General features: G+C 43.4%; 1 protein-coding gene across 1 annotated transcript in view; it reads right to left on the reverse strand.

The window, feature by feature from the left end:
- The window catches only part of LOC128616976 (cadherin-10-like), a 56,584-nt gene that overhangs the window by 12,044 nt on the left and 21,203 nt on the right, over positions 1-23,337 (reverse strand). The window contains exons 3-7 of the mRNA XM_053639882.1: positions 18,927-19,221; positions 16,307-16,426; positions 4,426-4,593; positions 2,717-2,904; positions 1,157-1,410 (exon numbers count right to left, since the gene is read on the reverse strand). Of these exons, the coding sequence (XP_053495857.1) occupies positions 1,157-1,410; positions 2,717-2,904; positions 4,426-4,593; positions 16,307-16,426; positions 18,927-19,221 (1,025 nt within the window). The remainder of the gene's footprint in view (positions 1-1,156; positions 1,411-2,716; positions 2,905-4,425; positions 4,594-16,306; positions 16,427-18,926; positions 19,222-23,337) is intronic.

Below are 23,337 nucleotides of genomic sequence, written 5' to 3' on the forward strand. Positions count from 1 at the left end.
TTACAGAATGACAGCTTTCTGCTTTTCAGACTGTGTGTTTGTGTGTGTGTGTGTGTGTGTGTGTGTGTTTATGTGTCTGTGAGTGTATATCAGAACAAAACAATTCAGGCTCTTTCAAATCTTGTGTCTTACAGAAGTTGGAAGGAATTCAAATGGGTGGTGCATGAGAATATTGGAATAAACAATGCCTGTACTCATGCCACTCAACTTCCTTGGGAAAATTACCAGCAGAGAATTCATAAATAATTTGCTTTTCTTTCATCTTTCCAATGATATACACACAAAGACAACACAGTCACATACAGATAAGTACACATAGATGAAAAGCTGAAAGCTGAAGTTTGATTTAACCAAGTAGAAAGTATCACAATATGACAACAGGAGCCATTATAATGGAGCATACATTGTCAATTTTTAATGTCACTATACTCATATTCTTCATATTAAATCTACATCTTTGGTGTTTTGCTACAATTTTGGTGTGGCATCTTTTGGTTTCTGACAGAGCTACTTTATTGTCTGTTAATTTTTAGTCTGGTAACCTGCCTTTTCACTACACCAGGTTCATCTGTAACTGAACATAGCAAACCTTCACACATACAACACAATGTTTTAGTGAATGCTCTGTTGAAGATCTAAGGTTGCTGCTGGAAGTGGTATTAGTGAGGCCAGAAGGTGGTGCTCACCCTGTTGTCTGTGTGGGTCCTAATACCCCAGTACAGTGACACTATACTGTGGATGAGACATTAAAACCAGGTCCTGACTCTCTGTGGTCATTAAAAATCATCTCGTAAAGAGTTGTCCTGGCGTTGCCTGGCGAAATTCCTGCATTGGCCCTTATCTGTCATGGCCCCTTAATAATCTCCATCAATGAATTGGCTACATCACTCTCCTCTCCTCTCCACCATCAGCTGGTGTGTGGTTGGTGTTCTGGCACACTATGGCTGCTGTTGAATCATCCAGGTGGATGCTACACACTGGTGGTTTGAGGAGATTTCCCTCCATACAATGTAAAGCGTAATGTAAATCTAAGGAATTATTATTAAAACGGAATAGGCTAAACAGGTCAATTGTGAGATATATGATATATAATAACGCTATTAATAAACAAACAAAAACAAACAAACATGCCATTTAGAAAGGCTTTATCACTTACTTGACCATTTGATTGGCAGCATCAGGGTCACGGGCACTTACAGTTCCTACAGGACTTCCAGGTATTGTGTCCTCATCCACCTCAAAGATATAATGGGTCCGACCAAAAACAGGTGGTTCATCCACATCTGTGACTGCGATCCTGACTGTAGCCGTGTCGCTAAACGGACCCAGATGTGCAAATCGCTGATCAAGATGTGTGTTTGTCACCTGAACACGCAGTGAGTACATCCTCTTGCTTTCATAATCTAGTGGCTGAGGAACGAAGAAGCAGTTAAAAATATAAATGTGAGATCTGAATAAAGTTTTGTTCAAAAATTCTTATTTTGGTCTTTTCAGCTTTGGCCAGAAAGGTGCATTATTTTTGTCTTTTAGGTGCTGGACTGGAACATTTCTCATTTAAAATGGATCTATTACATTGCTCTTGCTTATCATTCCCACTTTTCTTCTGTGTGAAGTATCTTTATTATTTAATCGTCAATGATTGGCCTTAATAAATAATTTAAATTGCATGTAGATTAGAGACTCAAGTTTTTTTTTTTCTATATCTATCTCTAATTCATATTTTAACAATAGGATTTGGATAATGGCCACAGTTTCTTGAAAGCCTGACCCTACAGGGGGAGAGAGAGAGAGAAAGAGAGAGAGAGAGAGAGAGCAAGCTAAGGCAGGCTTTACAAACCCAATAGATCCCTATACTATACAAAAGGGAATAAAGGAGTCTTTGGCAGGGAATAGAATTAAGCATCTTTGTAAAGTTAATAGGACATGATGCCTTTGATTGAAGGGATTACTTTCTCAGCACCCTGAACTCCAAATGCATGTTTATGCAGATGAGTGTGTGAATTTGCACTGGGGCAGGTTTGGGAATGAGAGAAACTGCAAAGAGCATGGGTGAAAAGGTGTGAAAAAAATAGGATAACTGTACAGCACAATAGTTTATTTTTCAGTGAATCATAGAATCTTGCTTTGAAGTGAAAACTAATGCAATTTCTGTAATTTTACTAATTTTAAGTTTATATCCCAATATATAATGCAATGAATACATTTCATATTTGGAAATACTGTATCAAAATTTAAGGGATGTTCTGTTTATAGACACAATATCTCAATTTATTTGAGGTTGTTCAAATCTGGCCTCCACCCAGTGTGCGGGGAGTTTGCATGTTCTCCCCATGCTTTGGGGGTTTCTTCCGGGTACTCCGGTTTCTTCCCCTAGTTCAAAGACATGTGTTGTAGGCTCTTTGGCATTTCCAAATTGTCTGTACTTTGTTAATGGGTGTACAATTGTGCCTGGCAATGGGTTGGCACCCCATCCAGGATGTCCCCTGCCTTGCACCCCGAGTTCCCTTGGATAGGCTCTAGGCTCTCCTGTGACCCTGTGTAGGATAAGCGGTACAGAAAATGGATGGATGGATAATTCCATTATTACTGTATAGCTTTATAGTAATATAATTTCATCCCTATAGAATGGTGGAAAGTGGGCCCTTGGTACTGAGTATTGGATTATAGCAATTCACAGGATTCAGATGTTTGAAACATGAGATATCTGTCCATTCACCTTCTTGATTATGATCACCCCTTCCTGAGTAGTTCCATCTGTGATGACACTGAATACATCCTGCCCATCACCATCCAAAATGCTGTACCACATTTCGGCATTCTCTCTTGCATCTGCATCATTTGCTTTTATCCGGCCAACAGAAGATCCCACTTCAGCTGACTCAGCTGTGGAGAGATGGTACGCACCTCGGGAAGGAACGAGGGAAGTGAGTAAATTGAGTAAACATCCAGGTGCTTGAGTGAACCTTTTGTTCTGTCCGCCACTGTAGAGTGCATTTGGCTATTTGTTTACCCACGTCTCAGGGGAGACACAAAGATGAACCTCTATGGTTATTGTTTAATAGAATTTTAGCTCCAATGAACCACTGGAGTTTTCATGGGTATACATATTTTTAACTTAAGTCTTTCTGCTGTTACCTCATGCGCTGGATTTAAGAGTTTACCAAAAAGAGGGATTATCAAACTAAAAGATGCTCTATTGCCCTCTCTATTCTTCCTTCTCTATCGCTCTCTTATACACACACACACACACACACACACACACACACACACACACATATTTAATGTCTACTTCCATTAGAAATATCTAAATTTTTCATATTAAAAGTTTTCATGACAAGCATGTAAATGTGTCCTACATAGATCTAATGTGCCTTGCATAAGTATTCATCCCCTTGAACTTTTTACATTTTGAAGTGTTATAACCTGAAATTGAAAAAGATGGAACCTTTTCTTGGATTGGATTTTTACAATTTGATTTAGCAGCTTTGCACCTCTGGATCCTAATCTTTCTGCCTATGCTTCAAGCTTTGTCATATTGAATGGCAATATTTGGTGAACAGCAATTTTCTTAAAAAGTCTTAACAAAGATTAGATGAGTCAGAATCAGGTCTGGCCTTTGACTGGGCCATTCTAACACATTCAGTTTCTTTGTTTTCAACTTTGCCACTATGCTTAGAGTCGTTGTTCTGTTGGATGAACCTCCATCCCAGTGTCAAGTCTCAAGAAGACTGGAACATGTTTTCTTCTAGACTCCCCTGAATTTGCCACAGCTTCTCTGTGGGAAGGGGGTTCTCAGAGTGATGAGCATTGTTGGTTTTCTGCCTAACCTAGCACTCTGTGCAAACAATAAAAAGTTCAAAGTGGTCTCATCAGACCAGAGAACCTTTTTCTACATGTCTTCTGAGTTTTCTTAGTCTTCCATCATGGCTTTTGGTAAACTCCAAATGGCTAATGACTTTCTTGTTGAAACTCTTCCATAAAGTTTTGTGGAGTCTCTAGCTTAAGGTTGTCCTGTGATCAGCTTCTCTCTTCCAAGTTTGGATCTCTGTAGCTAGCCTCTTGGTTGATTCTCTGGCTAATGCCCTTCTTACCTGGTCACTGACTTTTGGTGGACCGCCTTCTCTAGGCAATCATGGTTGTGCCATATTCTTTGTATTGTTTCATAATGGATTTTAAAATGTTCAAAGATGTAAATAAATACTTATTATTACTTAAAATAAATACTTATTCAAGGCACTGTATGTAGGACATGACGAGATGCATCTTGACTCTAACAATTGTTTATAGGAAGGTCAATTGTAGAATGCACACAAGCTTTACAAAGGTCTATTTAAGGATTATGTTTAACTCAACTCAATGCAGTGACATTGATTTTTTCTTTCATAATGATGTTCACATGTACAACATGTAAAAGCAGGGATTTACTATGAGGGAAGCGAGGAGGGCTGTTGTTGACATCCAGCAGTGTGATATTGACTGTGGCAGTCCCTGACAGACCACCCATCTGTCCTGCCATGTCCTTAGCCTGGATTACCACCTGGTAGTGTTCCCTGTTCTCCCGTATCATATTGGGCAGAGCTGTCCTTATCACACCTGATGGAAAACAAAAATACATGCCTATTATGACCTTAGCATTGATAGGTGTTATCTGACATGTAACTTTATTATCAGACCTATACTTATTTTCCATTTTGTATTTAACCAAATCCATCTATAAAAACTATATAGTTTTGATACTTAATTTGGAAATATAACTAATTACAACATATGTATAATTACACACCTGAATTCCACAATGGGTTCACCTGTTGTGAACTAAATAAAATACTCAGAATAACATCATGATTTAGTATCTCATGGACACAGCTGTGCACAGAATTAGCTGTTGGCACATAATACAAACAATAAAATAACAGTAGATACAGCCTTTTAACCCTTCTCTAAGTTTCTGATTTTCTGCTGATGTACTTCTAGTTTATCCTTTTATAATGAGGATTGTAAAGATGAATTTGCAGATTAATGAAATAAATACAACTTGGAATATTTATGCATAATATTTAAGCAATATCGCACAAGCAAGAGTTTGTGCTGAATAAGTGCGGTTATGCGGAATATCAGCATAGCATGATTGTAAGTGTGATATTGCTTTTATACAACAGTTCTAAAAACAATAAATGAATATCAATAACTGAAAATTCAGACACAATATGACCAAATATTTTGTTTATTTTTCCTCCGCTAATGGAAATAGATCCCAAAGTATCCGCAGTTGGAGACAGCATTGCATGTTGCCATGCCACTGTAGAAAATCAGAAACTAGCTTGCTGCTCGCTGGCTAGTTTACTGCTCATTGGGCCCAGATTGATTTGTACATTCCCATTAAAAGTGCATCCAATGAACGTGTAGCTTTTCTGGTGTTATGTTTAGGTCCTTGTCTGCTAATATTGCCAACGTTTTCTACTCCAACATTTTTTACTCTCAAGGGATAGGCTCCAGTAGGGTTTTAGCAAGCTGACCCACCTAAAACAAAGAATTACATTATCTGTGCTATAGGTTTTTAAGGGGAAACGCAGCTAACATACCTGTGCCCACTCATTGCCATAATCTCACTTGCTTCCAACCCTGAATCAGACAATTTTTGGATTGCAGTGGCACTCAGCCTGTGGTTTGTGTATAATTTGTGTATTGGTATGTGTCCTGCCCTCCTTGCACATTCTGGGCAGCATTTGAGCCAGCTTATTCACTCCCAAAGGAATAAGAGTATACTAGTTGATTTCATTGACAGCGGTCATTCTTTGGGCTGCAGGTAGGGGGCTTTTGCTTTGGGTGGAATTTTGCTAAGGTATTTCTCAAGCAAGGCATCCAGAATGTAAATGGATACCATACCAGACCTTATTTAATAAACCCCTTTGGTTGCCAGGGTCTACAGTAGTGCAGCAGAGTGTCTCAGTTTGTCTTGGTCTTTGGATGAAATTGGACTGTAGTCTGTTATCTTTACTGGCCCATCAGATTTGTTCCTTTTCAAAGGGAACTCCAGGTTGCGTTTAGCATAACACTATGGGAGCACCCTCACGCGACCAGCATCTGAAGCTTGTGTAAAATCATGCCTATTTATAGGTGTTACGATTGGCGGAGACAAGTGCGGACGAACAGACTAGAGTGCGTGGGGCAGACAACAAACGGAGTACGGCAGGAAATCAAGGTCAGATGATCGGGCAAACAGGTAATACTGGGCTTAAGCAGAATTGTAGTCAACAAACAAAGCTAATGTGTAAACCAAGATAGCGGATATGAAACTAAGGCTTGGTATACGACAGAGACGAGGCTGCTGAGCGTTTACTTCGCGAGACGCTGAAGTTAACGAGGCCTTTTATAAGTTTTGGTGCAGCACAGGTGTTTGTACTCAATACTCCGGCGAACTCGAGCGCGGGCATGGCTGGGAAGTGTAGTCCTCGTCCGCCATGTTAGTGGGTGGCACTGTATGCTGAGAACTGCAGCCACGCATTCACTGTGGTGTAACAGAGCCCTCTCAAAGGGCTCACTCCGGGAGCCGAATCCCTCCGAGGCCTCCCCCTCCTCCGGGGTCCCGGTTTGGCTGGATGAGCTCTGGAAGTCTCTGTGCAGATTTGTGTCCAGAATGTCCTGGGATGGGATCCAGCACTGCTCCTCTGGGCCATACCCGTCCCAGTCTACCAGATATTCGAGCCTTCCTCTCCTACATCTGGAGTTCAGGTTGTCGCAGACGCGGTAGGCTGGGTGGCCTTCAATCTCTAGCAGTTCCGGTGGGGAGTCCTCCGGCACCGCCGTGGCCAAGAGGCCCGGTATCACTGGTTTGAGGAAAGAGGTATGGAAAAACGGGGCGATGCGGCTCTGCTTTGGTAGGGCCAGGTGGTAAGTGACTTCGTTAATTTGCTTCAAGACTCGGAAAGGGCTGATACACTTAGGTTGATGCTTCTTGACCGGGAGGGGTGACTTTAGATCTCTTGTGGAGAGCCACATCCTGTCCCCGGGTTGATACTTGGGGTGATCCCTCTGGCGCCGGTCTGACTTTCATTTGGCGGTGCAGGAGGCCTACACTAGATGTCGGTGGGCGCGTTCCCAGACCTGTTCACTCTGGTGGAACCACTCATCTACCACTGGTGACTCAGTGGGGGAGGCGTTCCAGGGGAACAATGGCGACTGGTTTTTTGAAAACCGATCAACGATCACCAGTATCATGGTATTACGTTGCAGCTCAGGCAAGTTCGTTATGAAATCTAGGGCCAGGTGGGACCACGGGCAGTCAGGTGTGGGTAGAGGTACCAACCTCCTGGCAGGTAGAGCACGTGGTCCCTTGGACTGAGCACAAGTGGAACATGAGGATATGATGCACTGTACCCCACAAGGCATATTGGGCCACCAGTATTTCTCGGCCAGCAGTTGGTACGTGCGGCGAGCTCCCGGGTGACCCGTCACCAATGTCATGTGGGCCCAGGTGATGAGTTCTAGATGGTACCCTTTTGGTACGAACTGTTTACTGGGAGGACAGGCTGCCGGGATTCGTGACCTGGGGACATGGGCTAAGGCTTGATCTAAGGTCCACTCCATGGCACCCACTATACAGGAGGGGAGCAAGATGTAACTTTTCTGGTCCACCCGACCTTCAGGGGAGTGGATTCGAGACAGTGCATCGGCCTTTTGTGTTCTTTGTTCCGGGCCTATAGGACAGGGTGAACTGGAACCTGGAAAAGAATAGGGACCAGCGAGTCTGGTGGGGCGTGAGACGTTTGGCGGTCCTCAGGTATTCTAAATTCTTGTGGTCCATATAGATAATAAACGGGTGGGCCACACCCTCCAGATAGTGTTTTCACTCCTCTAGGGCCAACTTTACTGCCAGGAGCTCTCGGTTCCCTACATCATAGTTGCGTTCCGCTGGCGACAGCTTTCGTGAAAAGAATGCTACGGGATGCAACTTAGGTTTGTCTCCGAATCATTGAGACAGGATGGCCCCCACTCCCACCTCAGAGGCATCAATCTCCACGAAGAACAGTCTGGAGGGATCTGAGTGTCTGAGGATGGGGGCCATGGTAAAGGCCCTCCTAAGCTTCTCCAGCGCCTCCTGGACGATTGGGGTCCAAAGGAGTCGTCTGGGCTTACCACGCAAGAGGGATGTCAGGGGTTGTGCCACGTTGCTAAAGTTTCGAATGAATCACTGATAAAAGTTTGTGAAACCAAGGAAACGCTGCAATTCCCTGACAGTTCGGGGAGTAGGCCATTCCACGACTGCTTGAGTCTTGTGTTGGTCACTGGCAACTCCCCTCGGGCTAATGACATACCGTAGGAATGAGATCGTGCGTTGGTGGAACTCACACTTCTCGGCCTTTATATAAAGTTGGTATCGCAACAGGTGGCGCATAATTGCCGAACATGTTCGATGTGCTCCTCTAGGGATGTCGAATAAACCAAAATATCGGCGATGTAAGTGATGACGTACCTCCCCAGCATGTCTCTCAGGACGTCATTGATTAGATTCTGGAACACTGAGGGGGCGTTGGTGAGCCCATACGGCATGACTAGGTACTCATAGTGTCCAGAGGTGGTACTAAAGGCCATTTTCCACTCATCCCACTCTCTAATGCGGATCAGGTTGTATGCGCTAGATAGGTCCAGCTTCGTAAAGATGGTCGCGGACTGCAGCTGTTCCAGGGCCACGGGAACGAGTGGCAGGGGATACCGGTACTTCAGTCACCTGGTTGAGGCCCCGATAATCAATGCATGGTCGAAGGCCCCCTCCTTTCTTCTCTAGAAAAGAAGAACCCGGCCGACGCGGGGGACATGGATGGTCGAGTGTATCCCTGCTGGAATGTACTCCTCCATGGCCCAATGTTCAGTTTGGGAGAGCGGGTACACACGGCCCCGAGGTGGGCTGGCCCCGGGTACGAGATCGATGGCACAATCGTAGGGTCTGTGTGGTGGTAAACCACTTGCTCTTTCCTTAATGAACACCTCACAGAGATCCTGGTATTCTGGAGGGACTTTGACAGGAACATGGGACTCTCCACTGTCGTAGTGGCCACATGGAACGTGGGACCCCTTAGACAATTGCGCAAACAGTATGGGGACCATTGGGTAATTTGTTTGTCTGTCCATGAGACCTGGGGGTTGTGAAGTGCTTGCCAGGGTAAGCCGAGAATGACGGGATGTCTGGTAGAAACTGTGATGTAAAGGACAAAGGTTTCGTGGTGGAGGGCACTGATTTGAACGTTGATTGGCAGCGAACTGTGGGATATGATTCCCCCTCCTATGGGGGATCCGTCAATGGACTGGACCTCGCGAGGGTGGAGCAAGGGACGTATGGGGAGGTCAAGATTCTGTGCCGTCCTCTCATCTATGAAATTCTCGGCCTCTCCGGAGTCAACGAGCGCTGAAAGAACAAAAGACTGGCCTGAATGCTCTAGCAAAATAGGTAAGGCAAATACACGAGAAACGTGTGACTGGATAGGACTCACCCGACAGTGACGATGTTGGCTGTCCATGCTCCTCTCAGTCATTTGAGGTCTCCTGGGGGGGCAATGACGAATGACGTGAGTGCCCTCGCTGCAATAAAAGCACCGTGACTTGCGACGTCTTCTCTCCCTCTCCTCCTCGTGGGTCCGAGCACGCCCGAGCTGCATGAGTTCGGCTGGCGGGACCGGCTCTGGTGGCAATGGGCTACACAGTGCGGGGCGATTAGTACGGCATAGCTGGTCCAGCCATATTGCTAGGTCAACGAGGTCATCGAAGGTGAGCTGCTCGCCCTGACAGGCTAACTCTTCAATAACTCAGGATTTAGCCCCTGATGGAACACGGTCTTGAGTGCCAGCTCATTCCATACGCTCCGGGCAGGGATGGTGCGGAATTCCAGACCATAAACCAGGGGGAATGGTCAAAGGCACGCTGGAAACGGGCGAGGAGGTCCGTTAGCGAGGGTCTGACACCGCCTCCTCACTCCCACTCTGCCGTAGCCCATGCCAGGGCCGGTCCGGAGAGTAATTCCATAAAGTGGGTCAGCTTACGGACCTCCGGCATGTCCGAGTGGCTTTCAAAAAACAGCATGCACTGTAGCAGGAAGCCCTTACATCCTTCCGGCTCCCCAGTGTATCTCTCTTGTGCAGGCAGAGGTGGATTGTGCACAGCCGGCGTGGCCGGCGCGGCCGGAATGTGCGCAGCCGGCGCCAGAATGTGCGCAGCCGGCGTGGTCGGAATGTGCGCAGCCAGCATTGGCTGAACATACATTGAGGCCGCCGGTGGTGGATGCATCGTTAGAACAGAAGGCGTCGCAGTCTGAGATGCAGAAGCTCTCAAACGTGAAACCTCAGCGAGTAACTGTGATCTCATCCCGATACACCGCTAACGCGCGGTTTTGGTCCAGGATGTAGCGCTGCCACTCCGGGGTGTTAGTTGTCTCCGAAGTAGGCGAAGTAATCTGTTACGATTCCTTGGTGGAGATAAGCGCGGACGAACAGAGTAGAGTGCATGGGGCAGACAACAAACGGAGTACGGCAGGAAATCAAGGTCAGATGATCGGGCAAACAGGTAATACTGGGCTTGAGCAGAATCGTACTCAACAAACAAAGCTAATGTCTGAACCAGGATAGCGGATATGAAACTACGGCTTGGTATACGACAGAGACGAGGCTGCTGAGCGTTTACTTCGCGAGACGCTGAAGTTAATGAGGCCTTTTATAAGTTTTAGTGCAGCACAAGTGTTTGTACTCAATACTCCATCAAACTTGAGCGCGGGCATGGCTGGGAAGTGTAGTCCTTGTCCGCCATGTTAGTGGGCGGCACTGTATGCTGAGAACTGCAGCCACGCGTTCGCCGTGGCGTAACAATAGGCCTGCCATGATCAGGTGACGTGGCAATAAAGCGCGTCGCATGATATATATATATATGGCACCTGTGTACCACACCGTCAGCCTTATTATCTTCAGCAAGACTGTATATCGGTTGTTTGTGTAAACAAACAAAAAGACGCTTCATTTCCTCTCTATCTTTTCTCAAAATCACTGGACTTTTCTATCCGTTTAAAAAAAGAGAAGAAAAAAGAATGAGCAAGAGTGACAAGTATGAGTGAGAGAATTCAGGAAGTGTGTTACACCTTGCTCCAGTTTCATCACGGAGAGGAGTGCACACTTTCTGTGTGAAGTGTCTAGGGCGGGAGCATCCAACGGCAGCCCTCGGGATGGCTGACTATGCGCATTGTAACGCCTTACATTAGTCAGCTCTGCTCGCGACTCGCTTTCTACTGAGAGGCAGCTAGCCGTCTCAGGTCCGGGGGATCTCGTATGGATCTGGAAGACGAGCCGGAGACGAGCGATGCTCTATCTCTTGCTCTGTCTCCCGGGTCTGGCTGTCCACTGGATTTTGGAGCTCGCATCGCAACTCCTCCTTCCGCTATGGAAAGTCAACAAAAAAAAAAACACACACACACAAAAAATAATTCCTCTTATCTCTGAGGAGCCAGAAGGGTTTGCTAAAAACTGAGAGCAGCATATAAAGAGCTGCTTGAAGTGATTACTAAGGCTGGATGAGCTTTTTTTTCCCCAGTGAAAATAAATCCCTCAAACTGCAGAAAACTCCACTTTTTTTTCCCCAGGAGTGCATGACAAAATATTAGGCTTCTGGGGGAAACTATGCATAAGCCATATTTATAACACCACAATGTCAGATTATTCGGCCATTGTGGGGAATGAATGGCATGGCTATTTAGCTATGCTGATGGTGGAGGAGGCGCTTGCAGGCTACCTCTCTCCATCGACGGCAGGTAATTTAGGGGGGCCGGCTTTGCCATCCAAGCCATGTAAGGCACCATGGTATTGGTGGGCAAGGCCTATGCAGCAGTGGGTCTTGCTTGTGGGTCACTGCAGACAGTGACAGTGTTGCAGGCCTAGCAAGCAGACCTGTTGAGTGAGCTCGACATACCGCGGTATTCAGCCAGTTCCTTCCCTGTTGTGTCAAGTTCACCTGAGCATGCACGGGTGGAGCCCGGGCCAGTGCTAGTGCGAGGGAGACACAGAGGTGAGTACGATAGCCTGCCATCCCCCACAAACAGCCAGGGGAACTGGGAGGCCACAGTCGTGGCCTGCTACTAGTCCTGATCTGAGAATGGTCATAAAGGCCTAGCAGACAAAGAAGAGCGGTCCTGAGGGGCTGTGGAGGGACGTATCAGAGGACATGAGGTTGTTAGGGCAGTTAGCCCCCAGTGCTACTGTAGGGTCTCCTCTAGCCAAGGCTGTTCCAAGTTTTTAGTGTTCTCTGGTCAGCGAACTGTCACAGGGCAAATGAAAATCTGATGCTTTCCCTCCATTAGAATGCGGAATAGTTAACATCACTAAAAGATGGTCTGGCAGCGTGGAAACTACTGCCAAATGTGTCTCCATGGGTTCTGTCTACCGTAGAAAAGGGTTACCAGGTCCAGCTCAGAGCTCGACCCCCCCCCCCCCCCAGGTCAGAGATGTGCTCACCACAGTAGTCAGCACAGACCAGAGCCTGATGTTAGTGCAGGACATAAGATCCCTATTGGACAAAGGGGCCATAGAACATGTACCCTGTTCCCTGAGGGAGGGAGGTTTTTACAACCATTATTTCCTGGTCCACAAAAAATAGAGGAGTATGCGGCCAATTTTAGATCTGCGTCATCTAAATTGTACTCTTCGGACATACAGGTTCAAGATGCTGATGCCCAAACTTATCGTTCCACAGATTCAGTTTGAGGACTGGTTTCTAACAGTAGATCCAAAAGGTGCATATTTCCACATAGAAATTGCGCCCACTCACAGTAAGTTCCTAGGGTTTGCATTGGAGGCGATCAGGTTCTTCCCTCGGGCAAGTTTTATCCCCTCGCACCTTCACAAAGTGCATGGATGTCATTCTGGCTCCATTGTGACTCCAGGGCATCCTTGTGCTAAACTACCTGGACGACTGGTAAAATCTAGCATGATCCATGGAACTGGTGGTTCAACATCAAGATGTTGTTCTCGCCCACATGAAGAGCTTGGGTCTCAGGTTGAACCTCAAGAAAAGTATGCTTTCACCAGTGCAGTGGACAACTTTTCTAGGGGTTCTAAGGATTCTATCACGATGAGGGTGTTTCTATCCCCAACATGTGTAGGGTCAATCCTATCAAAATTGAGCAAGATAAAGCTGGATCTTGGCATCCCCTCCAGTCTCTATAGGAGACAATTGGAGCTTATGGTAGCAGTAGCCAACGTCATACCATTGGGCCTATTGCACAGGAGACTGTTTCAGTGGTGGCTCAGAAGTTTGGCGTTTTGTCCAAGGATGTAACCTCTGAGAGCAATCAGTGTCAGGCGGCGATGCCTACGTGCTCTGAGAATTTGAAGTGTCCCCTGTTTCTAGCCTTGGGTCACACTTTAAGGGTGTCTCCTTAGTGCAAGATGGTAATGACAGACACCTCCCTCTTGGGCTGGAGCATGGTCTTAAACAGCTGTCCAGCTCACGATCTCTGGAGCGGCCCTCATCTGAAGTGGCATATAAATTGCCTAGAAATGTGGGCCATATTTCTAGAACTGAAATTCCTTCTTCCTCAATTGAGAGGTCATTGTGTGTTTAGGGAAGGGAACGAGACATTGCGTAGCTTTCGCATACCAGGGCAGGCCTGTGAATTGCGTCTTCACTTCAGATAATAGAGACTGACGGCGTGGTTCGCAGGTGCCATTTATATATATATATATATATATATATATATATATATATATATATATATATATATTATATCACGCAACGCACTTAATTGCCACGTCACCTGATCACAGCAGGCCTATAAATAGGCATGATTTTACATGAGCTGCAGATGCCGGTCGCACGTGAGGGTGCTCCCATAGTGTTATGCTAAACACAACGTCTCCTTCCCTTCTCAGGGAACAGGGTTGTATGCGTAACCCAGACGTTTTACAATGCCTTTGAAAACATTGTTGGCTGACGCTATCATCACTGATGTAACGATTTATCCCCACCGAGAGTCCAAGGGAGCTACTGATGGTGTAAAGCTCTCCGTTGCTGTTCTGAATTGATCCATAAAAATCCCTTAACTCTGCACTTACATTTGACTTTAAGATGATTTTAAAGTCAATGGTGCAGTTTTTCATGAAGACAAGAATTAAAGCAATTGATAGCCCATTCTGTTTGCTCTACAATATTAGAGTCATTTTGGCTTTTCTGTAAAATGTCTGAATCTACTGATGTGATGTTTGCACACCTTGAATTGGCTATCATTAGTTGCCCCTAGGTGTGAATGTGTGACATGGTGCCCTGTGATGAACCGACATCCCCATCTGGCTCTGGATCCACTGTGATCCTGACCAGGATCAAACAGTTACTGAAGATAAATGAAGGAATAAAGGAATTACAGTATATTCACAGTGCATCAAAGTGCATATTTCAACAGCTGTTGGCCAATTGTTGTGGGTGTGTCACTAAAAGTAATTAAAATGAGTAAAGTTATGCAGAGTTGTAGGCAAGATCTGTGCTTCCGTGAAACAGGGGTAAAAATTGGCATTTTCCTTGTGTTTATTCATTGAGAGACTTTTTGATTCATTCAGCAGTTCTCAGAGTATGGTTATGGCTCACCACCACTTTTTTGCCAATTTACCACCACTGTCCAACATGTCATGTGTCGTGTAAAGCAACAGATAAGTTGCATATCTGTCCCAAACAGAATACAATAAATAACACAACAAAGGATTAATACCTACAGTGTGTGACTATGAAAGCTAAGATGCTATATACATTGGATATTTAAAAAAAAAAAAAAATGTCTGCACACTCCTGATAAAATTGCAGATTTTTGTGATGTAAAACATAAAACCAACTTAAATAATCTGTGCACACTTACGTATGAAATTAGGTTACTGTAAGTTTTTTTCTTTTTCTTTTCTGTTTTACTTTTTTTCTAAAATGTTTCAATTAGTTTTTACATTTGTTTCTACATTATATCACATTAAAGGTGAAGAATGAACTGACATGGTTTATCTTGGTTTCAAATTTGACATCACAAAGTCCTGCAAATTTTAATATTGACTGTATATTAAATTCACTTGTGTTTGACACTGAGCTATTCATCTAATAGTTTTTTGATCTGTTAGCACAACATTATTATTTTTGTTTTTGTATTTGTTTCTGACATACGTAATAAATAAAATGGTAGTAAAATACATTTAGGTATCAATGAATTCAATTAAATTTTATTCAATAAAAATTTGGTGATCTGTCATAAACATTACAGAACAAGCAGATCTATAAAATGGGCTCTCTACATAGGCTACACATTCTTTAATGAATAATTCTGTATTGAGAGATGCTTAATCATGAGCTTATGAAAAGAATATTATCTTACACGACCTTACAGAATATGCTTTGGTTTGTATTTGACATATACACTTAAATGTCTCTGGATTTTGTTTATGCTCAATTTAAGCACTTTCAGAGGCTCTACTGAACTGTAAATGTAGTTAATACTCTTCACCCAGATGGGATATTCTTATATTAAAATATATAGCCAAATTGCCACAGGAGCACAAGGACTTTTATATAATAACTATCACACTTTGATCAACTGCAAATCCCTAGCAACACTGTGGAATTTTAGGCTGCATCATGATTTCACCTTGATTTAGATAGAAAGCTTACTGGCCTAGAGTGAAACCTGATTGAATAATACAAATCATCCATCAAACATATTAGCTGCATCACAAGTAGATTGAAATAGCTCGAGTAATAGGAATGTCATGAATTTTGCTCATATGTTTTAATATGCGATTTAGTTTCTCAACAGCAGACAGACTGTCTGTAGCTCTATTTCCAGGTATAGTTATGCCCTGTTAAGACACTAGTCTGTGGTTTAGGATGACTGAGGAATGAATCTAAGGTGAATGGGTAAACATTCTGCATTTTAAGCAAATAAATGGGATATAAAAGGCAGAATGCAACCACACAATGCACTGATCAAATTGCATTTCTCATATAGTTATATTAGCCCATAGCTGTACTTCACTGCTTTCAATACAGTGACCCAGAATAACTTGTTCACTTAGTGAGAAAATGCTCAGAGTAGCATGACTGCCTAACATCACAGCACAAGCTCAAGGGATAAAAGGACAGCGCTATGCAAGTGAGTATTACTACTGATACCATGTAGAGAACAGAAATATGTGAAGCTGGTATAGTGTGGAAATGGAAGTAGTAAAATGGATTTTATTAAATAGATGAAAAACAAATGAATGTTATTAAAAATACTTTTCAACATCCAATATTGTGGTGTATTTACCTGTTTCAGGTTCCACAGAGAAGTATGGCTGTCCCTGTAGTATACTGTACACAAGCTTGGCACTGTTTCCATAGGATTCATCATCGGCATCTGTAGCAGTTACTCTCATTACAAATGCACCTGAAGGGATAAAAAAGGGGGGAAAGAATCAATGAAAGAAGAAATATTGTCAAAGTAGCTCACACAGCTAATCATCATATCCAATTTTCATATTAGAAAATAATGTATATTACTACTACTACTAGAACTAAGCCCTTCTTCTTCTTCATAAAAACACATCCCGGTGGCACTATGCTGGTATGTGCACACCCTTTGAGTTGTAATTAAAATATGTAAATTTGTGTGCACACCCCCAGTGTGACCAGTGATGAAGGCCAGGCATTGCTCGATCATTTGCTCTTTTATCCCTGATCAGCTTATATCATGGTGCTTAATATCTAAATCATAATCTCATTATTACCTCAGTACTACTATGTGATGAACTTTTCTTTGATAGTCAAATTTCCATAAGTCTAGTAATACTGGGTCATCCCATCCTTTTCATGCTCTCTCTCTCTAGTTAGGGATCATGAAACCAGAGTAACACAGTCTGATCTACTCAAAGAATTATAATTAGCCTAATTAAACCAAAAGTAGGCTATCTCAATTTATGGTAGGATGACATTTTTAGATTTCCTTTCCCATTCAGCATAGTACAGTTGCTTTAAATAAATGTTTTATCTACATATTATACTAAGAATGACAAAATGTAATATTAACAGGTCTGCATTATTGCTATTAAACACGAATACAATTTCTTCCATGAATACAGGTCTGTCTGATTTTCTATGCCATAATGATAATTTTGTTTGTCCAATAAAACTGAATCAAGCTGTAAGGTCTGAAAGATTAAAACAAATCTTAATTCAAATGATCTTTTGAATAAAAAAAATATAATTCCTAAATTTGTTTTAACATGACAATTAAAACTCATCATAATCATCCAAATGGTCTCTGCATCAGTCACGCTGCCACTTTGTCCATGTATTGCAACCATTTCTTTCCACTTTTGAATAAATTTTAAAGGTGACCCAACTCTTCCATCTTTTTTCGAAAGGTGTGCACATGGTGTCCATGTCGTCCTTGGCATCTTTGAGACCTCTATTGAGTGGTGTTCACTTTCGGCCCAGCCTGGAGAATACTAATGAACTCAGAAACATCTGTCGCTCTCCGATGGTGCTGGGAAAACATGGAGTGTGCAGAGGCTCACTCTTCACGGATGGCCAAGCCTGATTAACAGAGAGCACGTTCACAACACATGGCCGGTTTGTTCGGCTTAAACGCAAGTGCCACCCATGACCTCTTGACTCGACACATGCTGTGCGTTTGAATCAGCTCTGCATTTAGAGGGATGAGAGGAGGGAGGAAAACGAGTTGGCTTATGAGTGCAGTGTCCCATTTAGAGTTGCTGTGTATGATGTAACTCCAAAGCCCATAGAGAAATAGACAAATGAAAGGGAGAGTGTGGGCTTGTTGGTAGAGTCTTAGGATTTCAAGTGCAAGAGCCCCAGGAAGCCGGAGAAAGCTCTATTAAGAGTGATCCTTTTACCTCCAACTTCTACTATATGTGACCCATTACAAAAAAGTCCTGTTTTGCAACTAAAAAATAGCCTGATGTTAAAACAAATCATGAAACATTAAATATTCCATTAAACTTTCAATTTACGAAGTTCACTATGTTTAAGGAGCTGTAAATAGAAAATCCATGTATGGTCACAAACCTGCCATGACTCATTTCACTTATTAATTTTCTTAAGTACAGATTTGTTTGTCAGCCATGATTTCATTAATATCAACAATGGCTATGTTATCCTAACCCTAAACTTCTAATCAAACCAATCTGCCATGCTTTGTCTCATCTGAAATGAGCTTTGATTTATTTGAGATAAAGCCAAAGGCTAATTTGGTGCTTCAGAATGAGTAATGGATTTCCACTTGCTTTGGTGCATTCATCGACATTTATTCAGTCTGTTTGTCTTAATAGGTGTAAAAAAAAATCATTGATGATAATAGGATTAATTAAAACTGGATGAAATCATTTTCTTTTAATTATCTAAGGTTGAATGCTCATCATACCTTTTAATGGCAACAACTAATTGGCCAGAGAACTAAATATAATTGGGCTTACAAATTCCAGCACTCATCAGTGAGCATTGTATCATTTAATTCTATGAAAATGCATGTGTTCTAGATGTTTCATAAGTCTCCAGTAATAGACCTACCATTTTTTCTGTTAGAAAATACAAAATTAAGAAGTCAAAAATCTATGAGCATTCTGATTATGTGGAAGTTTTATTGTAGACATTCAGTTTTATTTCATATGGTGTAAGGACTGTTTATAAAGGCACCTTAATTCAAAAGTGATATCCAAAAAGCAGAGGGGATAGTAGATGTTTGAATTCAATGGGGCTGTTGAGGCATTACTTCTTGTGGAATAAGACATACTTCACTTTAAGTAGATCTCAGAATTCTCTGAAGCAGGCAGCGCCAGAATCAGCAAAAATGTCTAATTACAAAACAGTCAGAACTCACCAGCTGCTGTTGCACTAGCATGTCACAACAAATTAATGTTTGAACTTACCAACATTGGACATCTCGGGTACGCTGGCTACGTAAGTGTCCTTACTGAACTTTGGCTCGTTATCGTTGATGTCATGGATTTTTATAATGAAATCGGAGGCCCTCTCCAGGACGTGTCCAGATGTTTTGTTGACTGCTTTAGCACTAAGTGTGTATGAGGACTTCTCCTCTCTGTCTAATCTTCTGGTGGCATGGATATCACCAGAGTTTTCATCAATCTCAAAAATTGTTCCTGCTCCATCTCCAGTAAGGACATACTTCACAGAACCATCCTCTGTGTCCATATCAGAATGAAGCTAAAAAGATAATAAATAAATAAATAAATAAAAAGTGTTAACTGCATGTGTACTGTAGGTTGTTCCCTATAGCTACAGTACTACTTTTGTTAGTGTAAATTTTTCAGCATTTTCTAAAGCACATACAGTATCAAATAACCTAAAAGCAGATTGTGATAATAGTATCAGCGTTTAGGTTTTCCAATAAATGTATATTATCTAAGGAATAATACATGGCAGGGCATGCTGTTGTAGGATAATATTCACTGACATGGTGGTGTGATGCAGCCTGATGTAAAGTGGATTCGCAAAGCCCTTTGTCCCAAAGAATTTCTTGTGTCTGAAAATGTAAACTTACAGCTTTACCTCTGAGTGTCACAAATTGCTGATACTGGAGAATCCTTTCAACAATGTTATATAAATGTGTTCTCACAGAAAATTTCAAAATATCAATAATTACACACTGAATTTGAATCTGTTTATGTGGATTGTCTGCTCTACAAGTCCCTGTGTAAGTTTATATGGAAGAGATAAGGGTTAGAATAAGCACATTTACACAAAATTTGTCATCAGAATTACTGCCAGAGCTATGGTTATAGTAAATTAATCAGGACCTTTGGACCAATCCGATTTGAGAATTCAACAGAAAATACTAGTTTGCATTAATCATAAATGTGAATCAGGTGCAAACAGTCATGTGACATGAGTTTTGTGATAATGTGATGTGCACTGGTTGATGGGAGGCATAGTCCTGTTCCATTTTCAACGCAACCATTAGACAATGTATGTTAGTGTAAAAGCTATTATTAACTTTATATAGCTAATGGTAAATAATAACAACCATGTTCTATAGTATAATCATAGTTTTATTCATTCATTCAGTTGCTACATGCTCAATGTCCCCACCTTTCAGCAGAACTTCTACTGTGGCAAAATGAATTTTACCCATTTGAGTTGAGGAATGAGAGTAGAGTAATATTTCAATAATGACTTAAAAGGCCACCCTCTAAAAAAATAAGTCACAGTGTGACTATACAGTACACCGTAAATGCCAATTTTCTTTTGAGAAGAGAACCCAAATGGGAACGTCTGGGTTACACACGTAACCCTGTTCCCTGAGAAGGGAACGAGACGTTGCGTGAGCTCCATGCTGTGGGAAGCGGCCTCGCGCATGACCAGCATCTTGTCTAAAAGCATGCCTATTTATAGGCCTGCTGTGAACAGGTGACATGGCAATTAAGTGCATTGAGTGATATAAAAAAGGCATCTGAACCTCTATATATCAGCCTCTATTATCTGAAGCGAAGACACAATTCACAAGCATGCTCCAGTATGACAAAGTTATGCAATGTCTCATTCCCTTCTCAGGGAAGAGGGTTACATGCATAACCCAGAAGTTCCCTTTCAAAGGGAACTCAGCGTTGCATGAGCTCCATGCTGTGGGAATGACAATACCCATTCCATCATACTGAGGGTAAGGCCTGTACAAAAAGATCCGAGCCTGAGGGTCACTGCAAGACATACCTGGAATGTATATCTAGGCTGTAATATCAAATGAATGTGTGTGGCGTAGATCACCCCGCTGCAGCCCACACATCCTGTAAGGGTACCACTTTAGACAAAGCCTTTGAGGAGGTGACACCCATAGTGGAATGAGCCTTTATGCCCAGAGGCGTAGCGAGACTGCACACCTCATAAGCGATCGAGATTGCTTCCACTATCCAATTAGAGATGTGATGTCTCGACACAGCATCACCTCTACTGTCTCTGCCACAGCAGAACAGCAGCTGCTTCAACTTACGCCACTGGCCAGAGCGGTGAACATAAGTACTTTGAGCCATTACTGGACATAGTAGGTGCATTCTCTCTTGTTCTGGTGTGAGGAATGGAGGAGGGCAGAAAGCCTATAACACTACTGGCTGGGCAGCAGACGTAGGCACTTTAGGAATATAATCCAACCTAGAATATAGGAAGGCCTTGGCTAATCCAGGGGCAAAGTCAAGGCAGGAAGGTGCAATACAGAGAGCTTGTAGGTCTTCTACTCGCTTGAGAGATGCCAGGGCCAGAAGAAGAGCTACCTTTAGAGTCAGAAGCTTCTCTGAGGCTGATTCTAAGGGCTCAAATGGGGGACCTGACAGACCTTCCAGGACTTCAGAAAAGTCCCAGGAAGGTATAAATAAAAGGTATAAACCTTGCAGTTACCGACTGCTGCCCCGCAGAGGCTCTGTCAATAGGGGCATCGCTGACCGAAATGGCAGCCACATAGACCCTGATTGAAAAAGGAGCCCATCCCCCTGAGAAACATCCTCGTAAGAACTCCAGGACTGTAGCTATTGTGCAGTTCACTGGGTCTAGCTGATGTTTCTCACACCATGAGACAAAAAGTCGCCACTTGAGTGCATACAATTTCCTCATGGATGGTGCGCTAGCATTCAACATGGTCTCTACAACCTCAGTTGCGAGACCAGAATCAATGAGCTGGTGCCCTTCAGGGGCCAGACCCACAGTTTCCATCGTATTGGCCAAGGGTGATAAATCAGCCCTCTGGCTTGAGATAGTAGATCCTTGCAGATGGGAATCTAGAAGGGATATTATCTCTGAGAACCATATTCGAGCTGGCCAATAAGATGCTACTAGCAGCAGACGTAGGCAATCTTGGCAAACTCTCGCTAGAACTTGTCGGAGCAGAGCGATCACGGGAAGAACGTACAGATGTGACCTTGGTCACATTTGCACCATTGCTTCCAGCTCCAATGGTGTGGGAGGAGTGAGGCCGAACCACAGCAGGCAGTGTGTTGTCTCCTCAGAGGTGAACACATCCACTTCCACTTGGCCGAACCTCTGCCATATGGACTCCACCACTTGTGGATGGAGCCTCCAATCCCTGGGCCTCAGCCCCTTTCTCAACAGGATGTCTGCCCCCACATTCCAGTTGCCCAAAAAGTACATTGCACTCACTGACAAAAACTTTCCCTCTGCCCAGAGAAGAATTAGTTGCGCCTGCCTGAACATGGGGCACGAACATATTTCTCCCTAGTGTTTGATATATGAGGCTACCACTGCATTGTGTCATAACTGTGGTGACCTTTCAATTGAGGAAGAAAGAATTTCAGTGCTAGAAATACGGCACGCATTTCTAGGTGATTTATGTGCCACTCAAGATGAGGGCCGCTCCAGAGACCGTGAGCTGGACAGCCATCTAAGACAGCACCCCAGCCCGTGAGGGAGGGGTCTGTCATTACCGTCTTGTGAAAAAGAGATGCCCCTAGAGTGTGACCCAAGGCTAGAAACCGGGGACACCTCCAAATTCTCAGTGCACATAGGCATGGCTGCGTGAAACTGATTACTCTCAGAGTACTTTTCAGCCACCACTGAAATGGTCTCCTGTGCAATACGCCCAATGCTATGACATTGGCTGCTGCTGCCATAAGCTCAAATAGTCTCCCATAGAGACTGGAGGGGATGCCTACATCCAGCTTTGTCTTACTCAATGATGATAGGATTGACCCTATACATGTTGGGGATAGAAATGCCCTCATCGTAGTAGAATACTTATAACCTCTAGAAAAGTTGTCTTCTGCACTGGAGAAAGCATTCTTTTCTTGATGTTCAACCTGAGCCCCAAGCTCTTCATGTGGGTGAGGACAACAGCTCAATGTTGAATCGCCAGTTCCCTGGATCGTGGTAGAATTAACCAGTCATCTAGGTAGTTTAGTACACAGATGCCCTGGAGTCGCAATGGAGCCAGAACTGCATCCATGCACTTTGTGAAGGTGCGAGGGGATAAAGCTAGCCCAAAGGGAAGAACCCGATATTTGTATGTGCTGCCTCCAAACGCAGACCTCAGGAACTTCCTGTGACTGGGCAATAGTTCTATGTGGAAATATCCACAATAGTCCTCAAACGGTATATGTGGAACGATACGTTTGAGTGTCAGCATCTTGAACCTGTATGTTCGAAGAGTACGGTTCAGATGACTCAGATCTAAAATTGGCTGCATACTCCCATCTTTTTTGCGGCGCAGGAAATAAAGGTGGTAATAACGTGGAAATAACGGTGGCCTTACATGGCTTGCATGGCAAAGCCGGGCCTCCCTAAATTACCTGCCATTGATGGGGAGAGGTAGCTCGCAATTGC

The sequence above is a fragment of the Ictalurus furcatus genome, chromosome 13, assembly GCF_023375685.1.
Source record: "Ictalurus furcatus strain D&B chromosome 13, Billie_1.0, whole genome shotgun sequence".
NCBI lineage: Eukaryota > Metazoa > Chordata > Actinopteri > Siluriformes > Ictaluridae > Ictalurus > Ictalurus furcatus.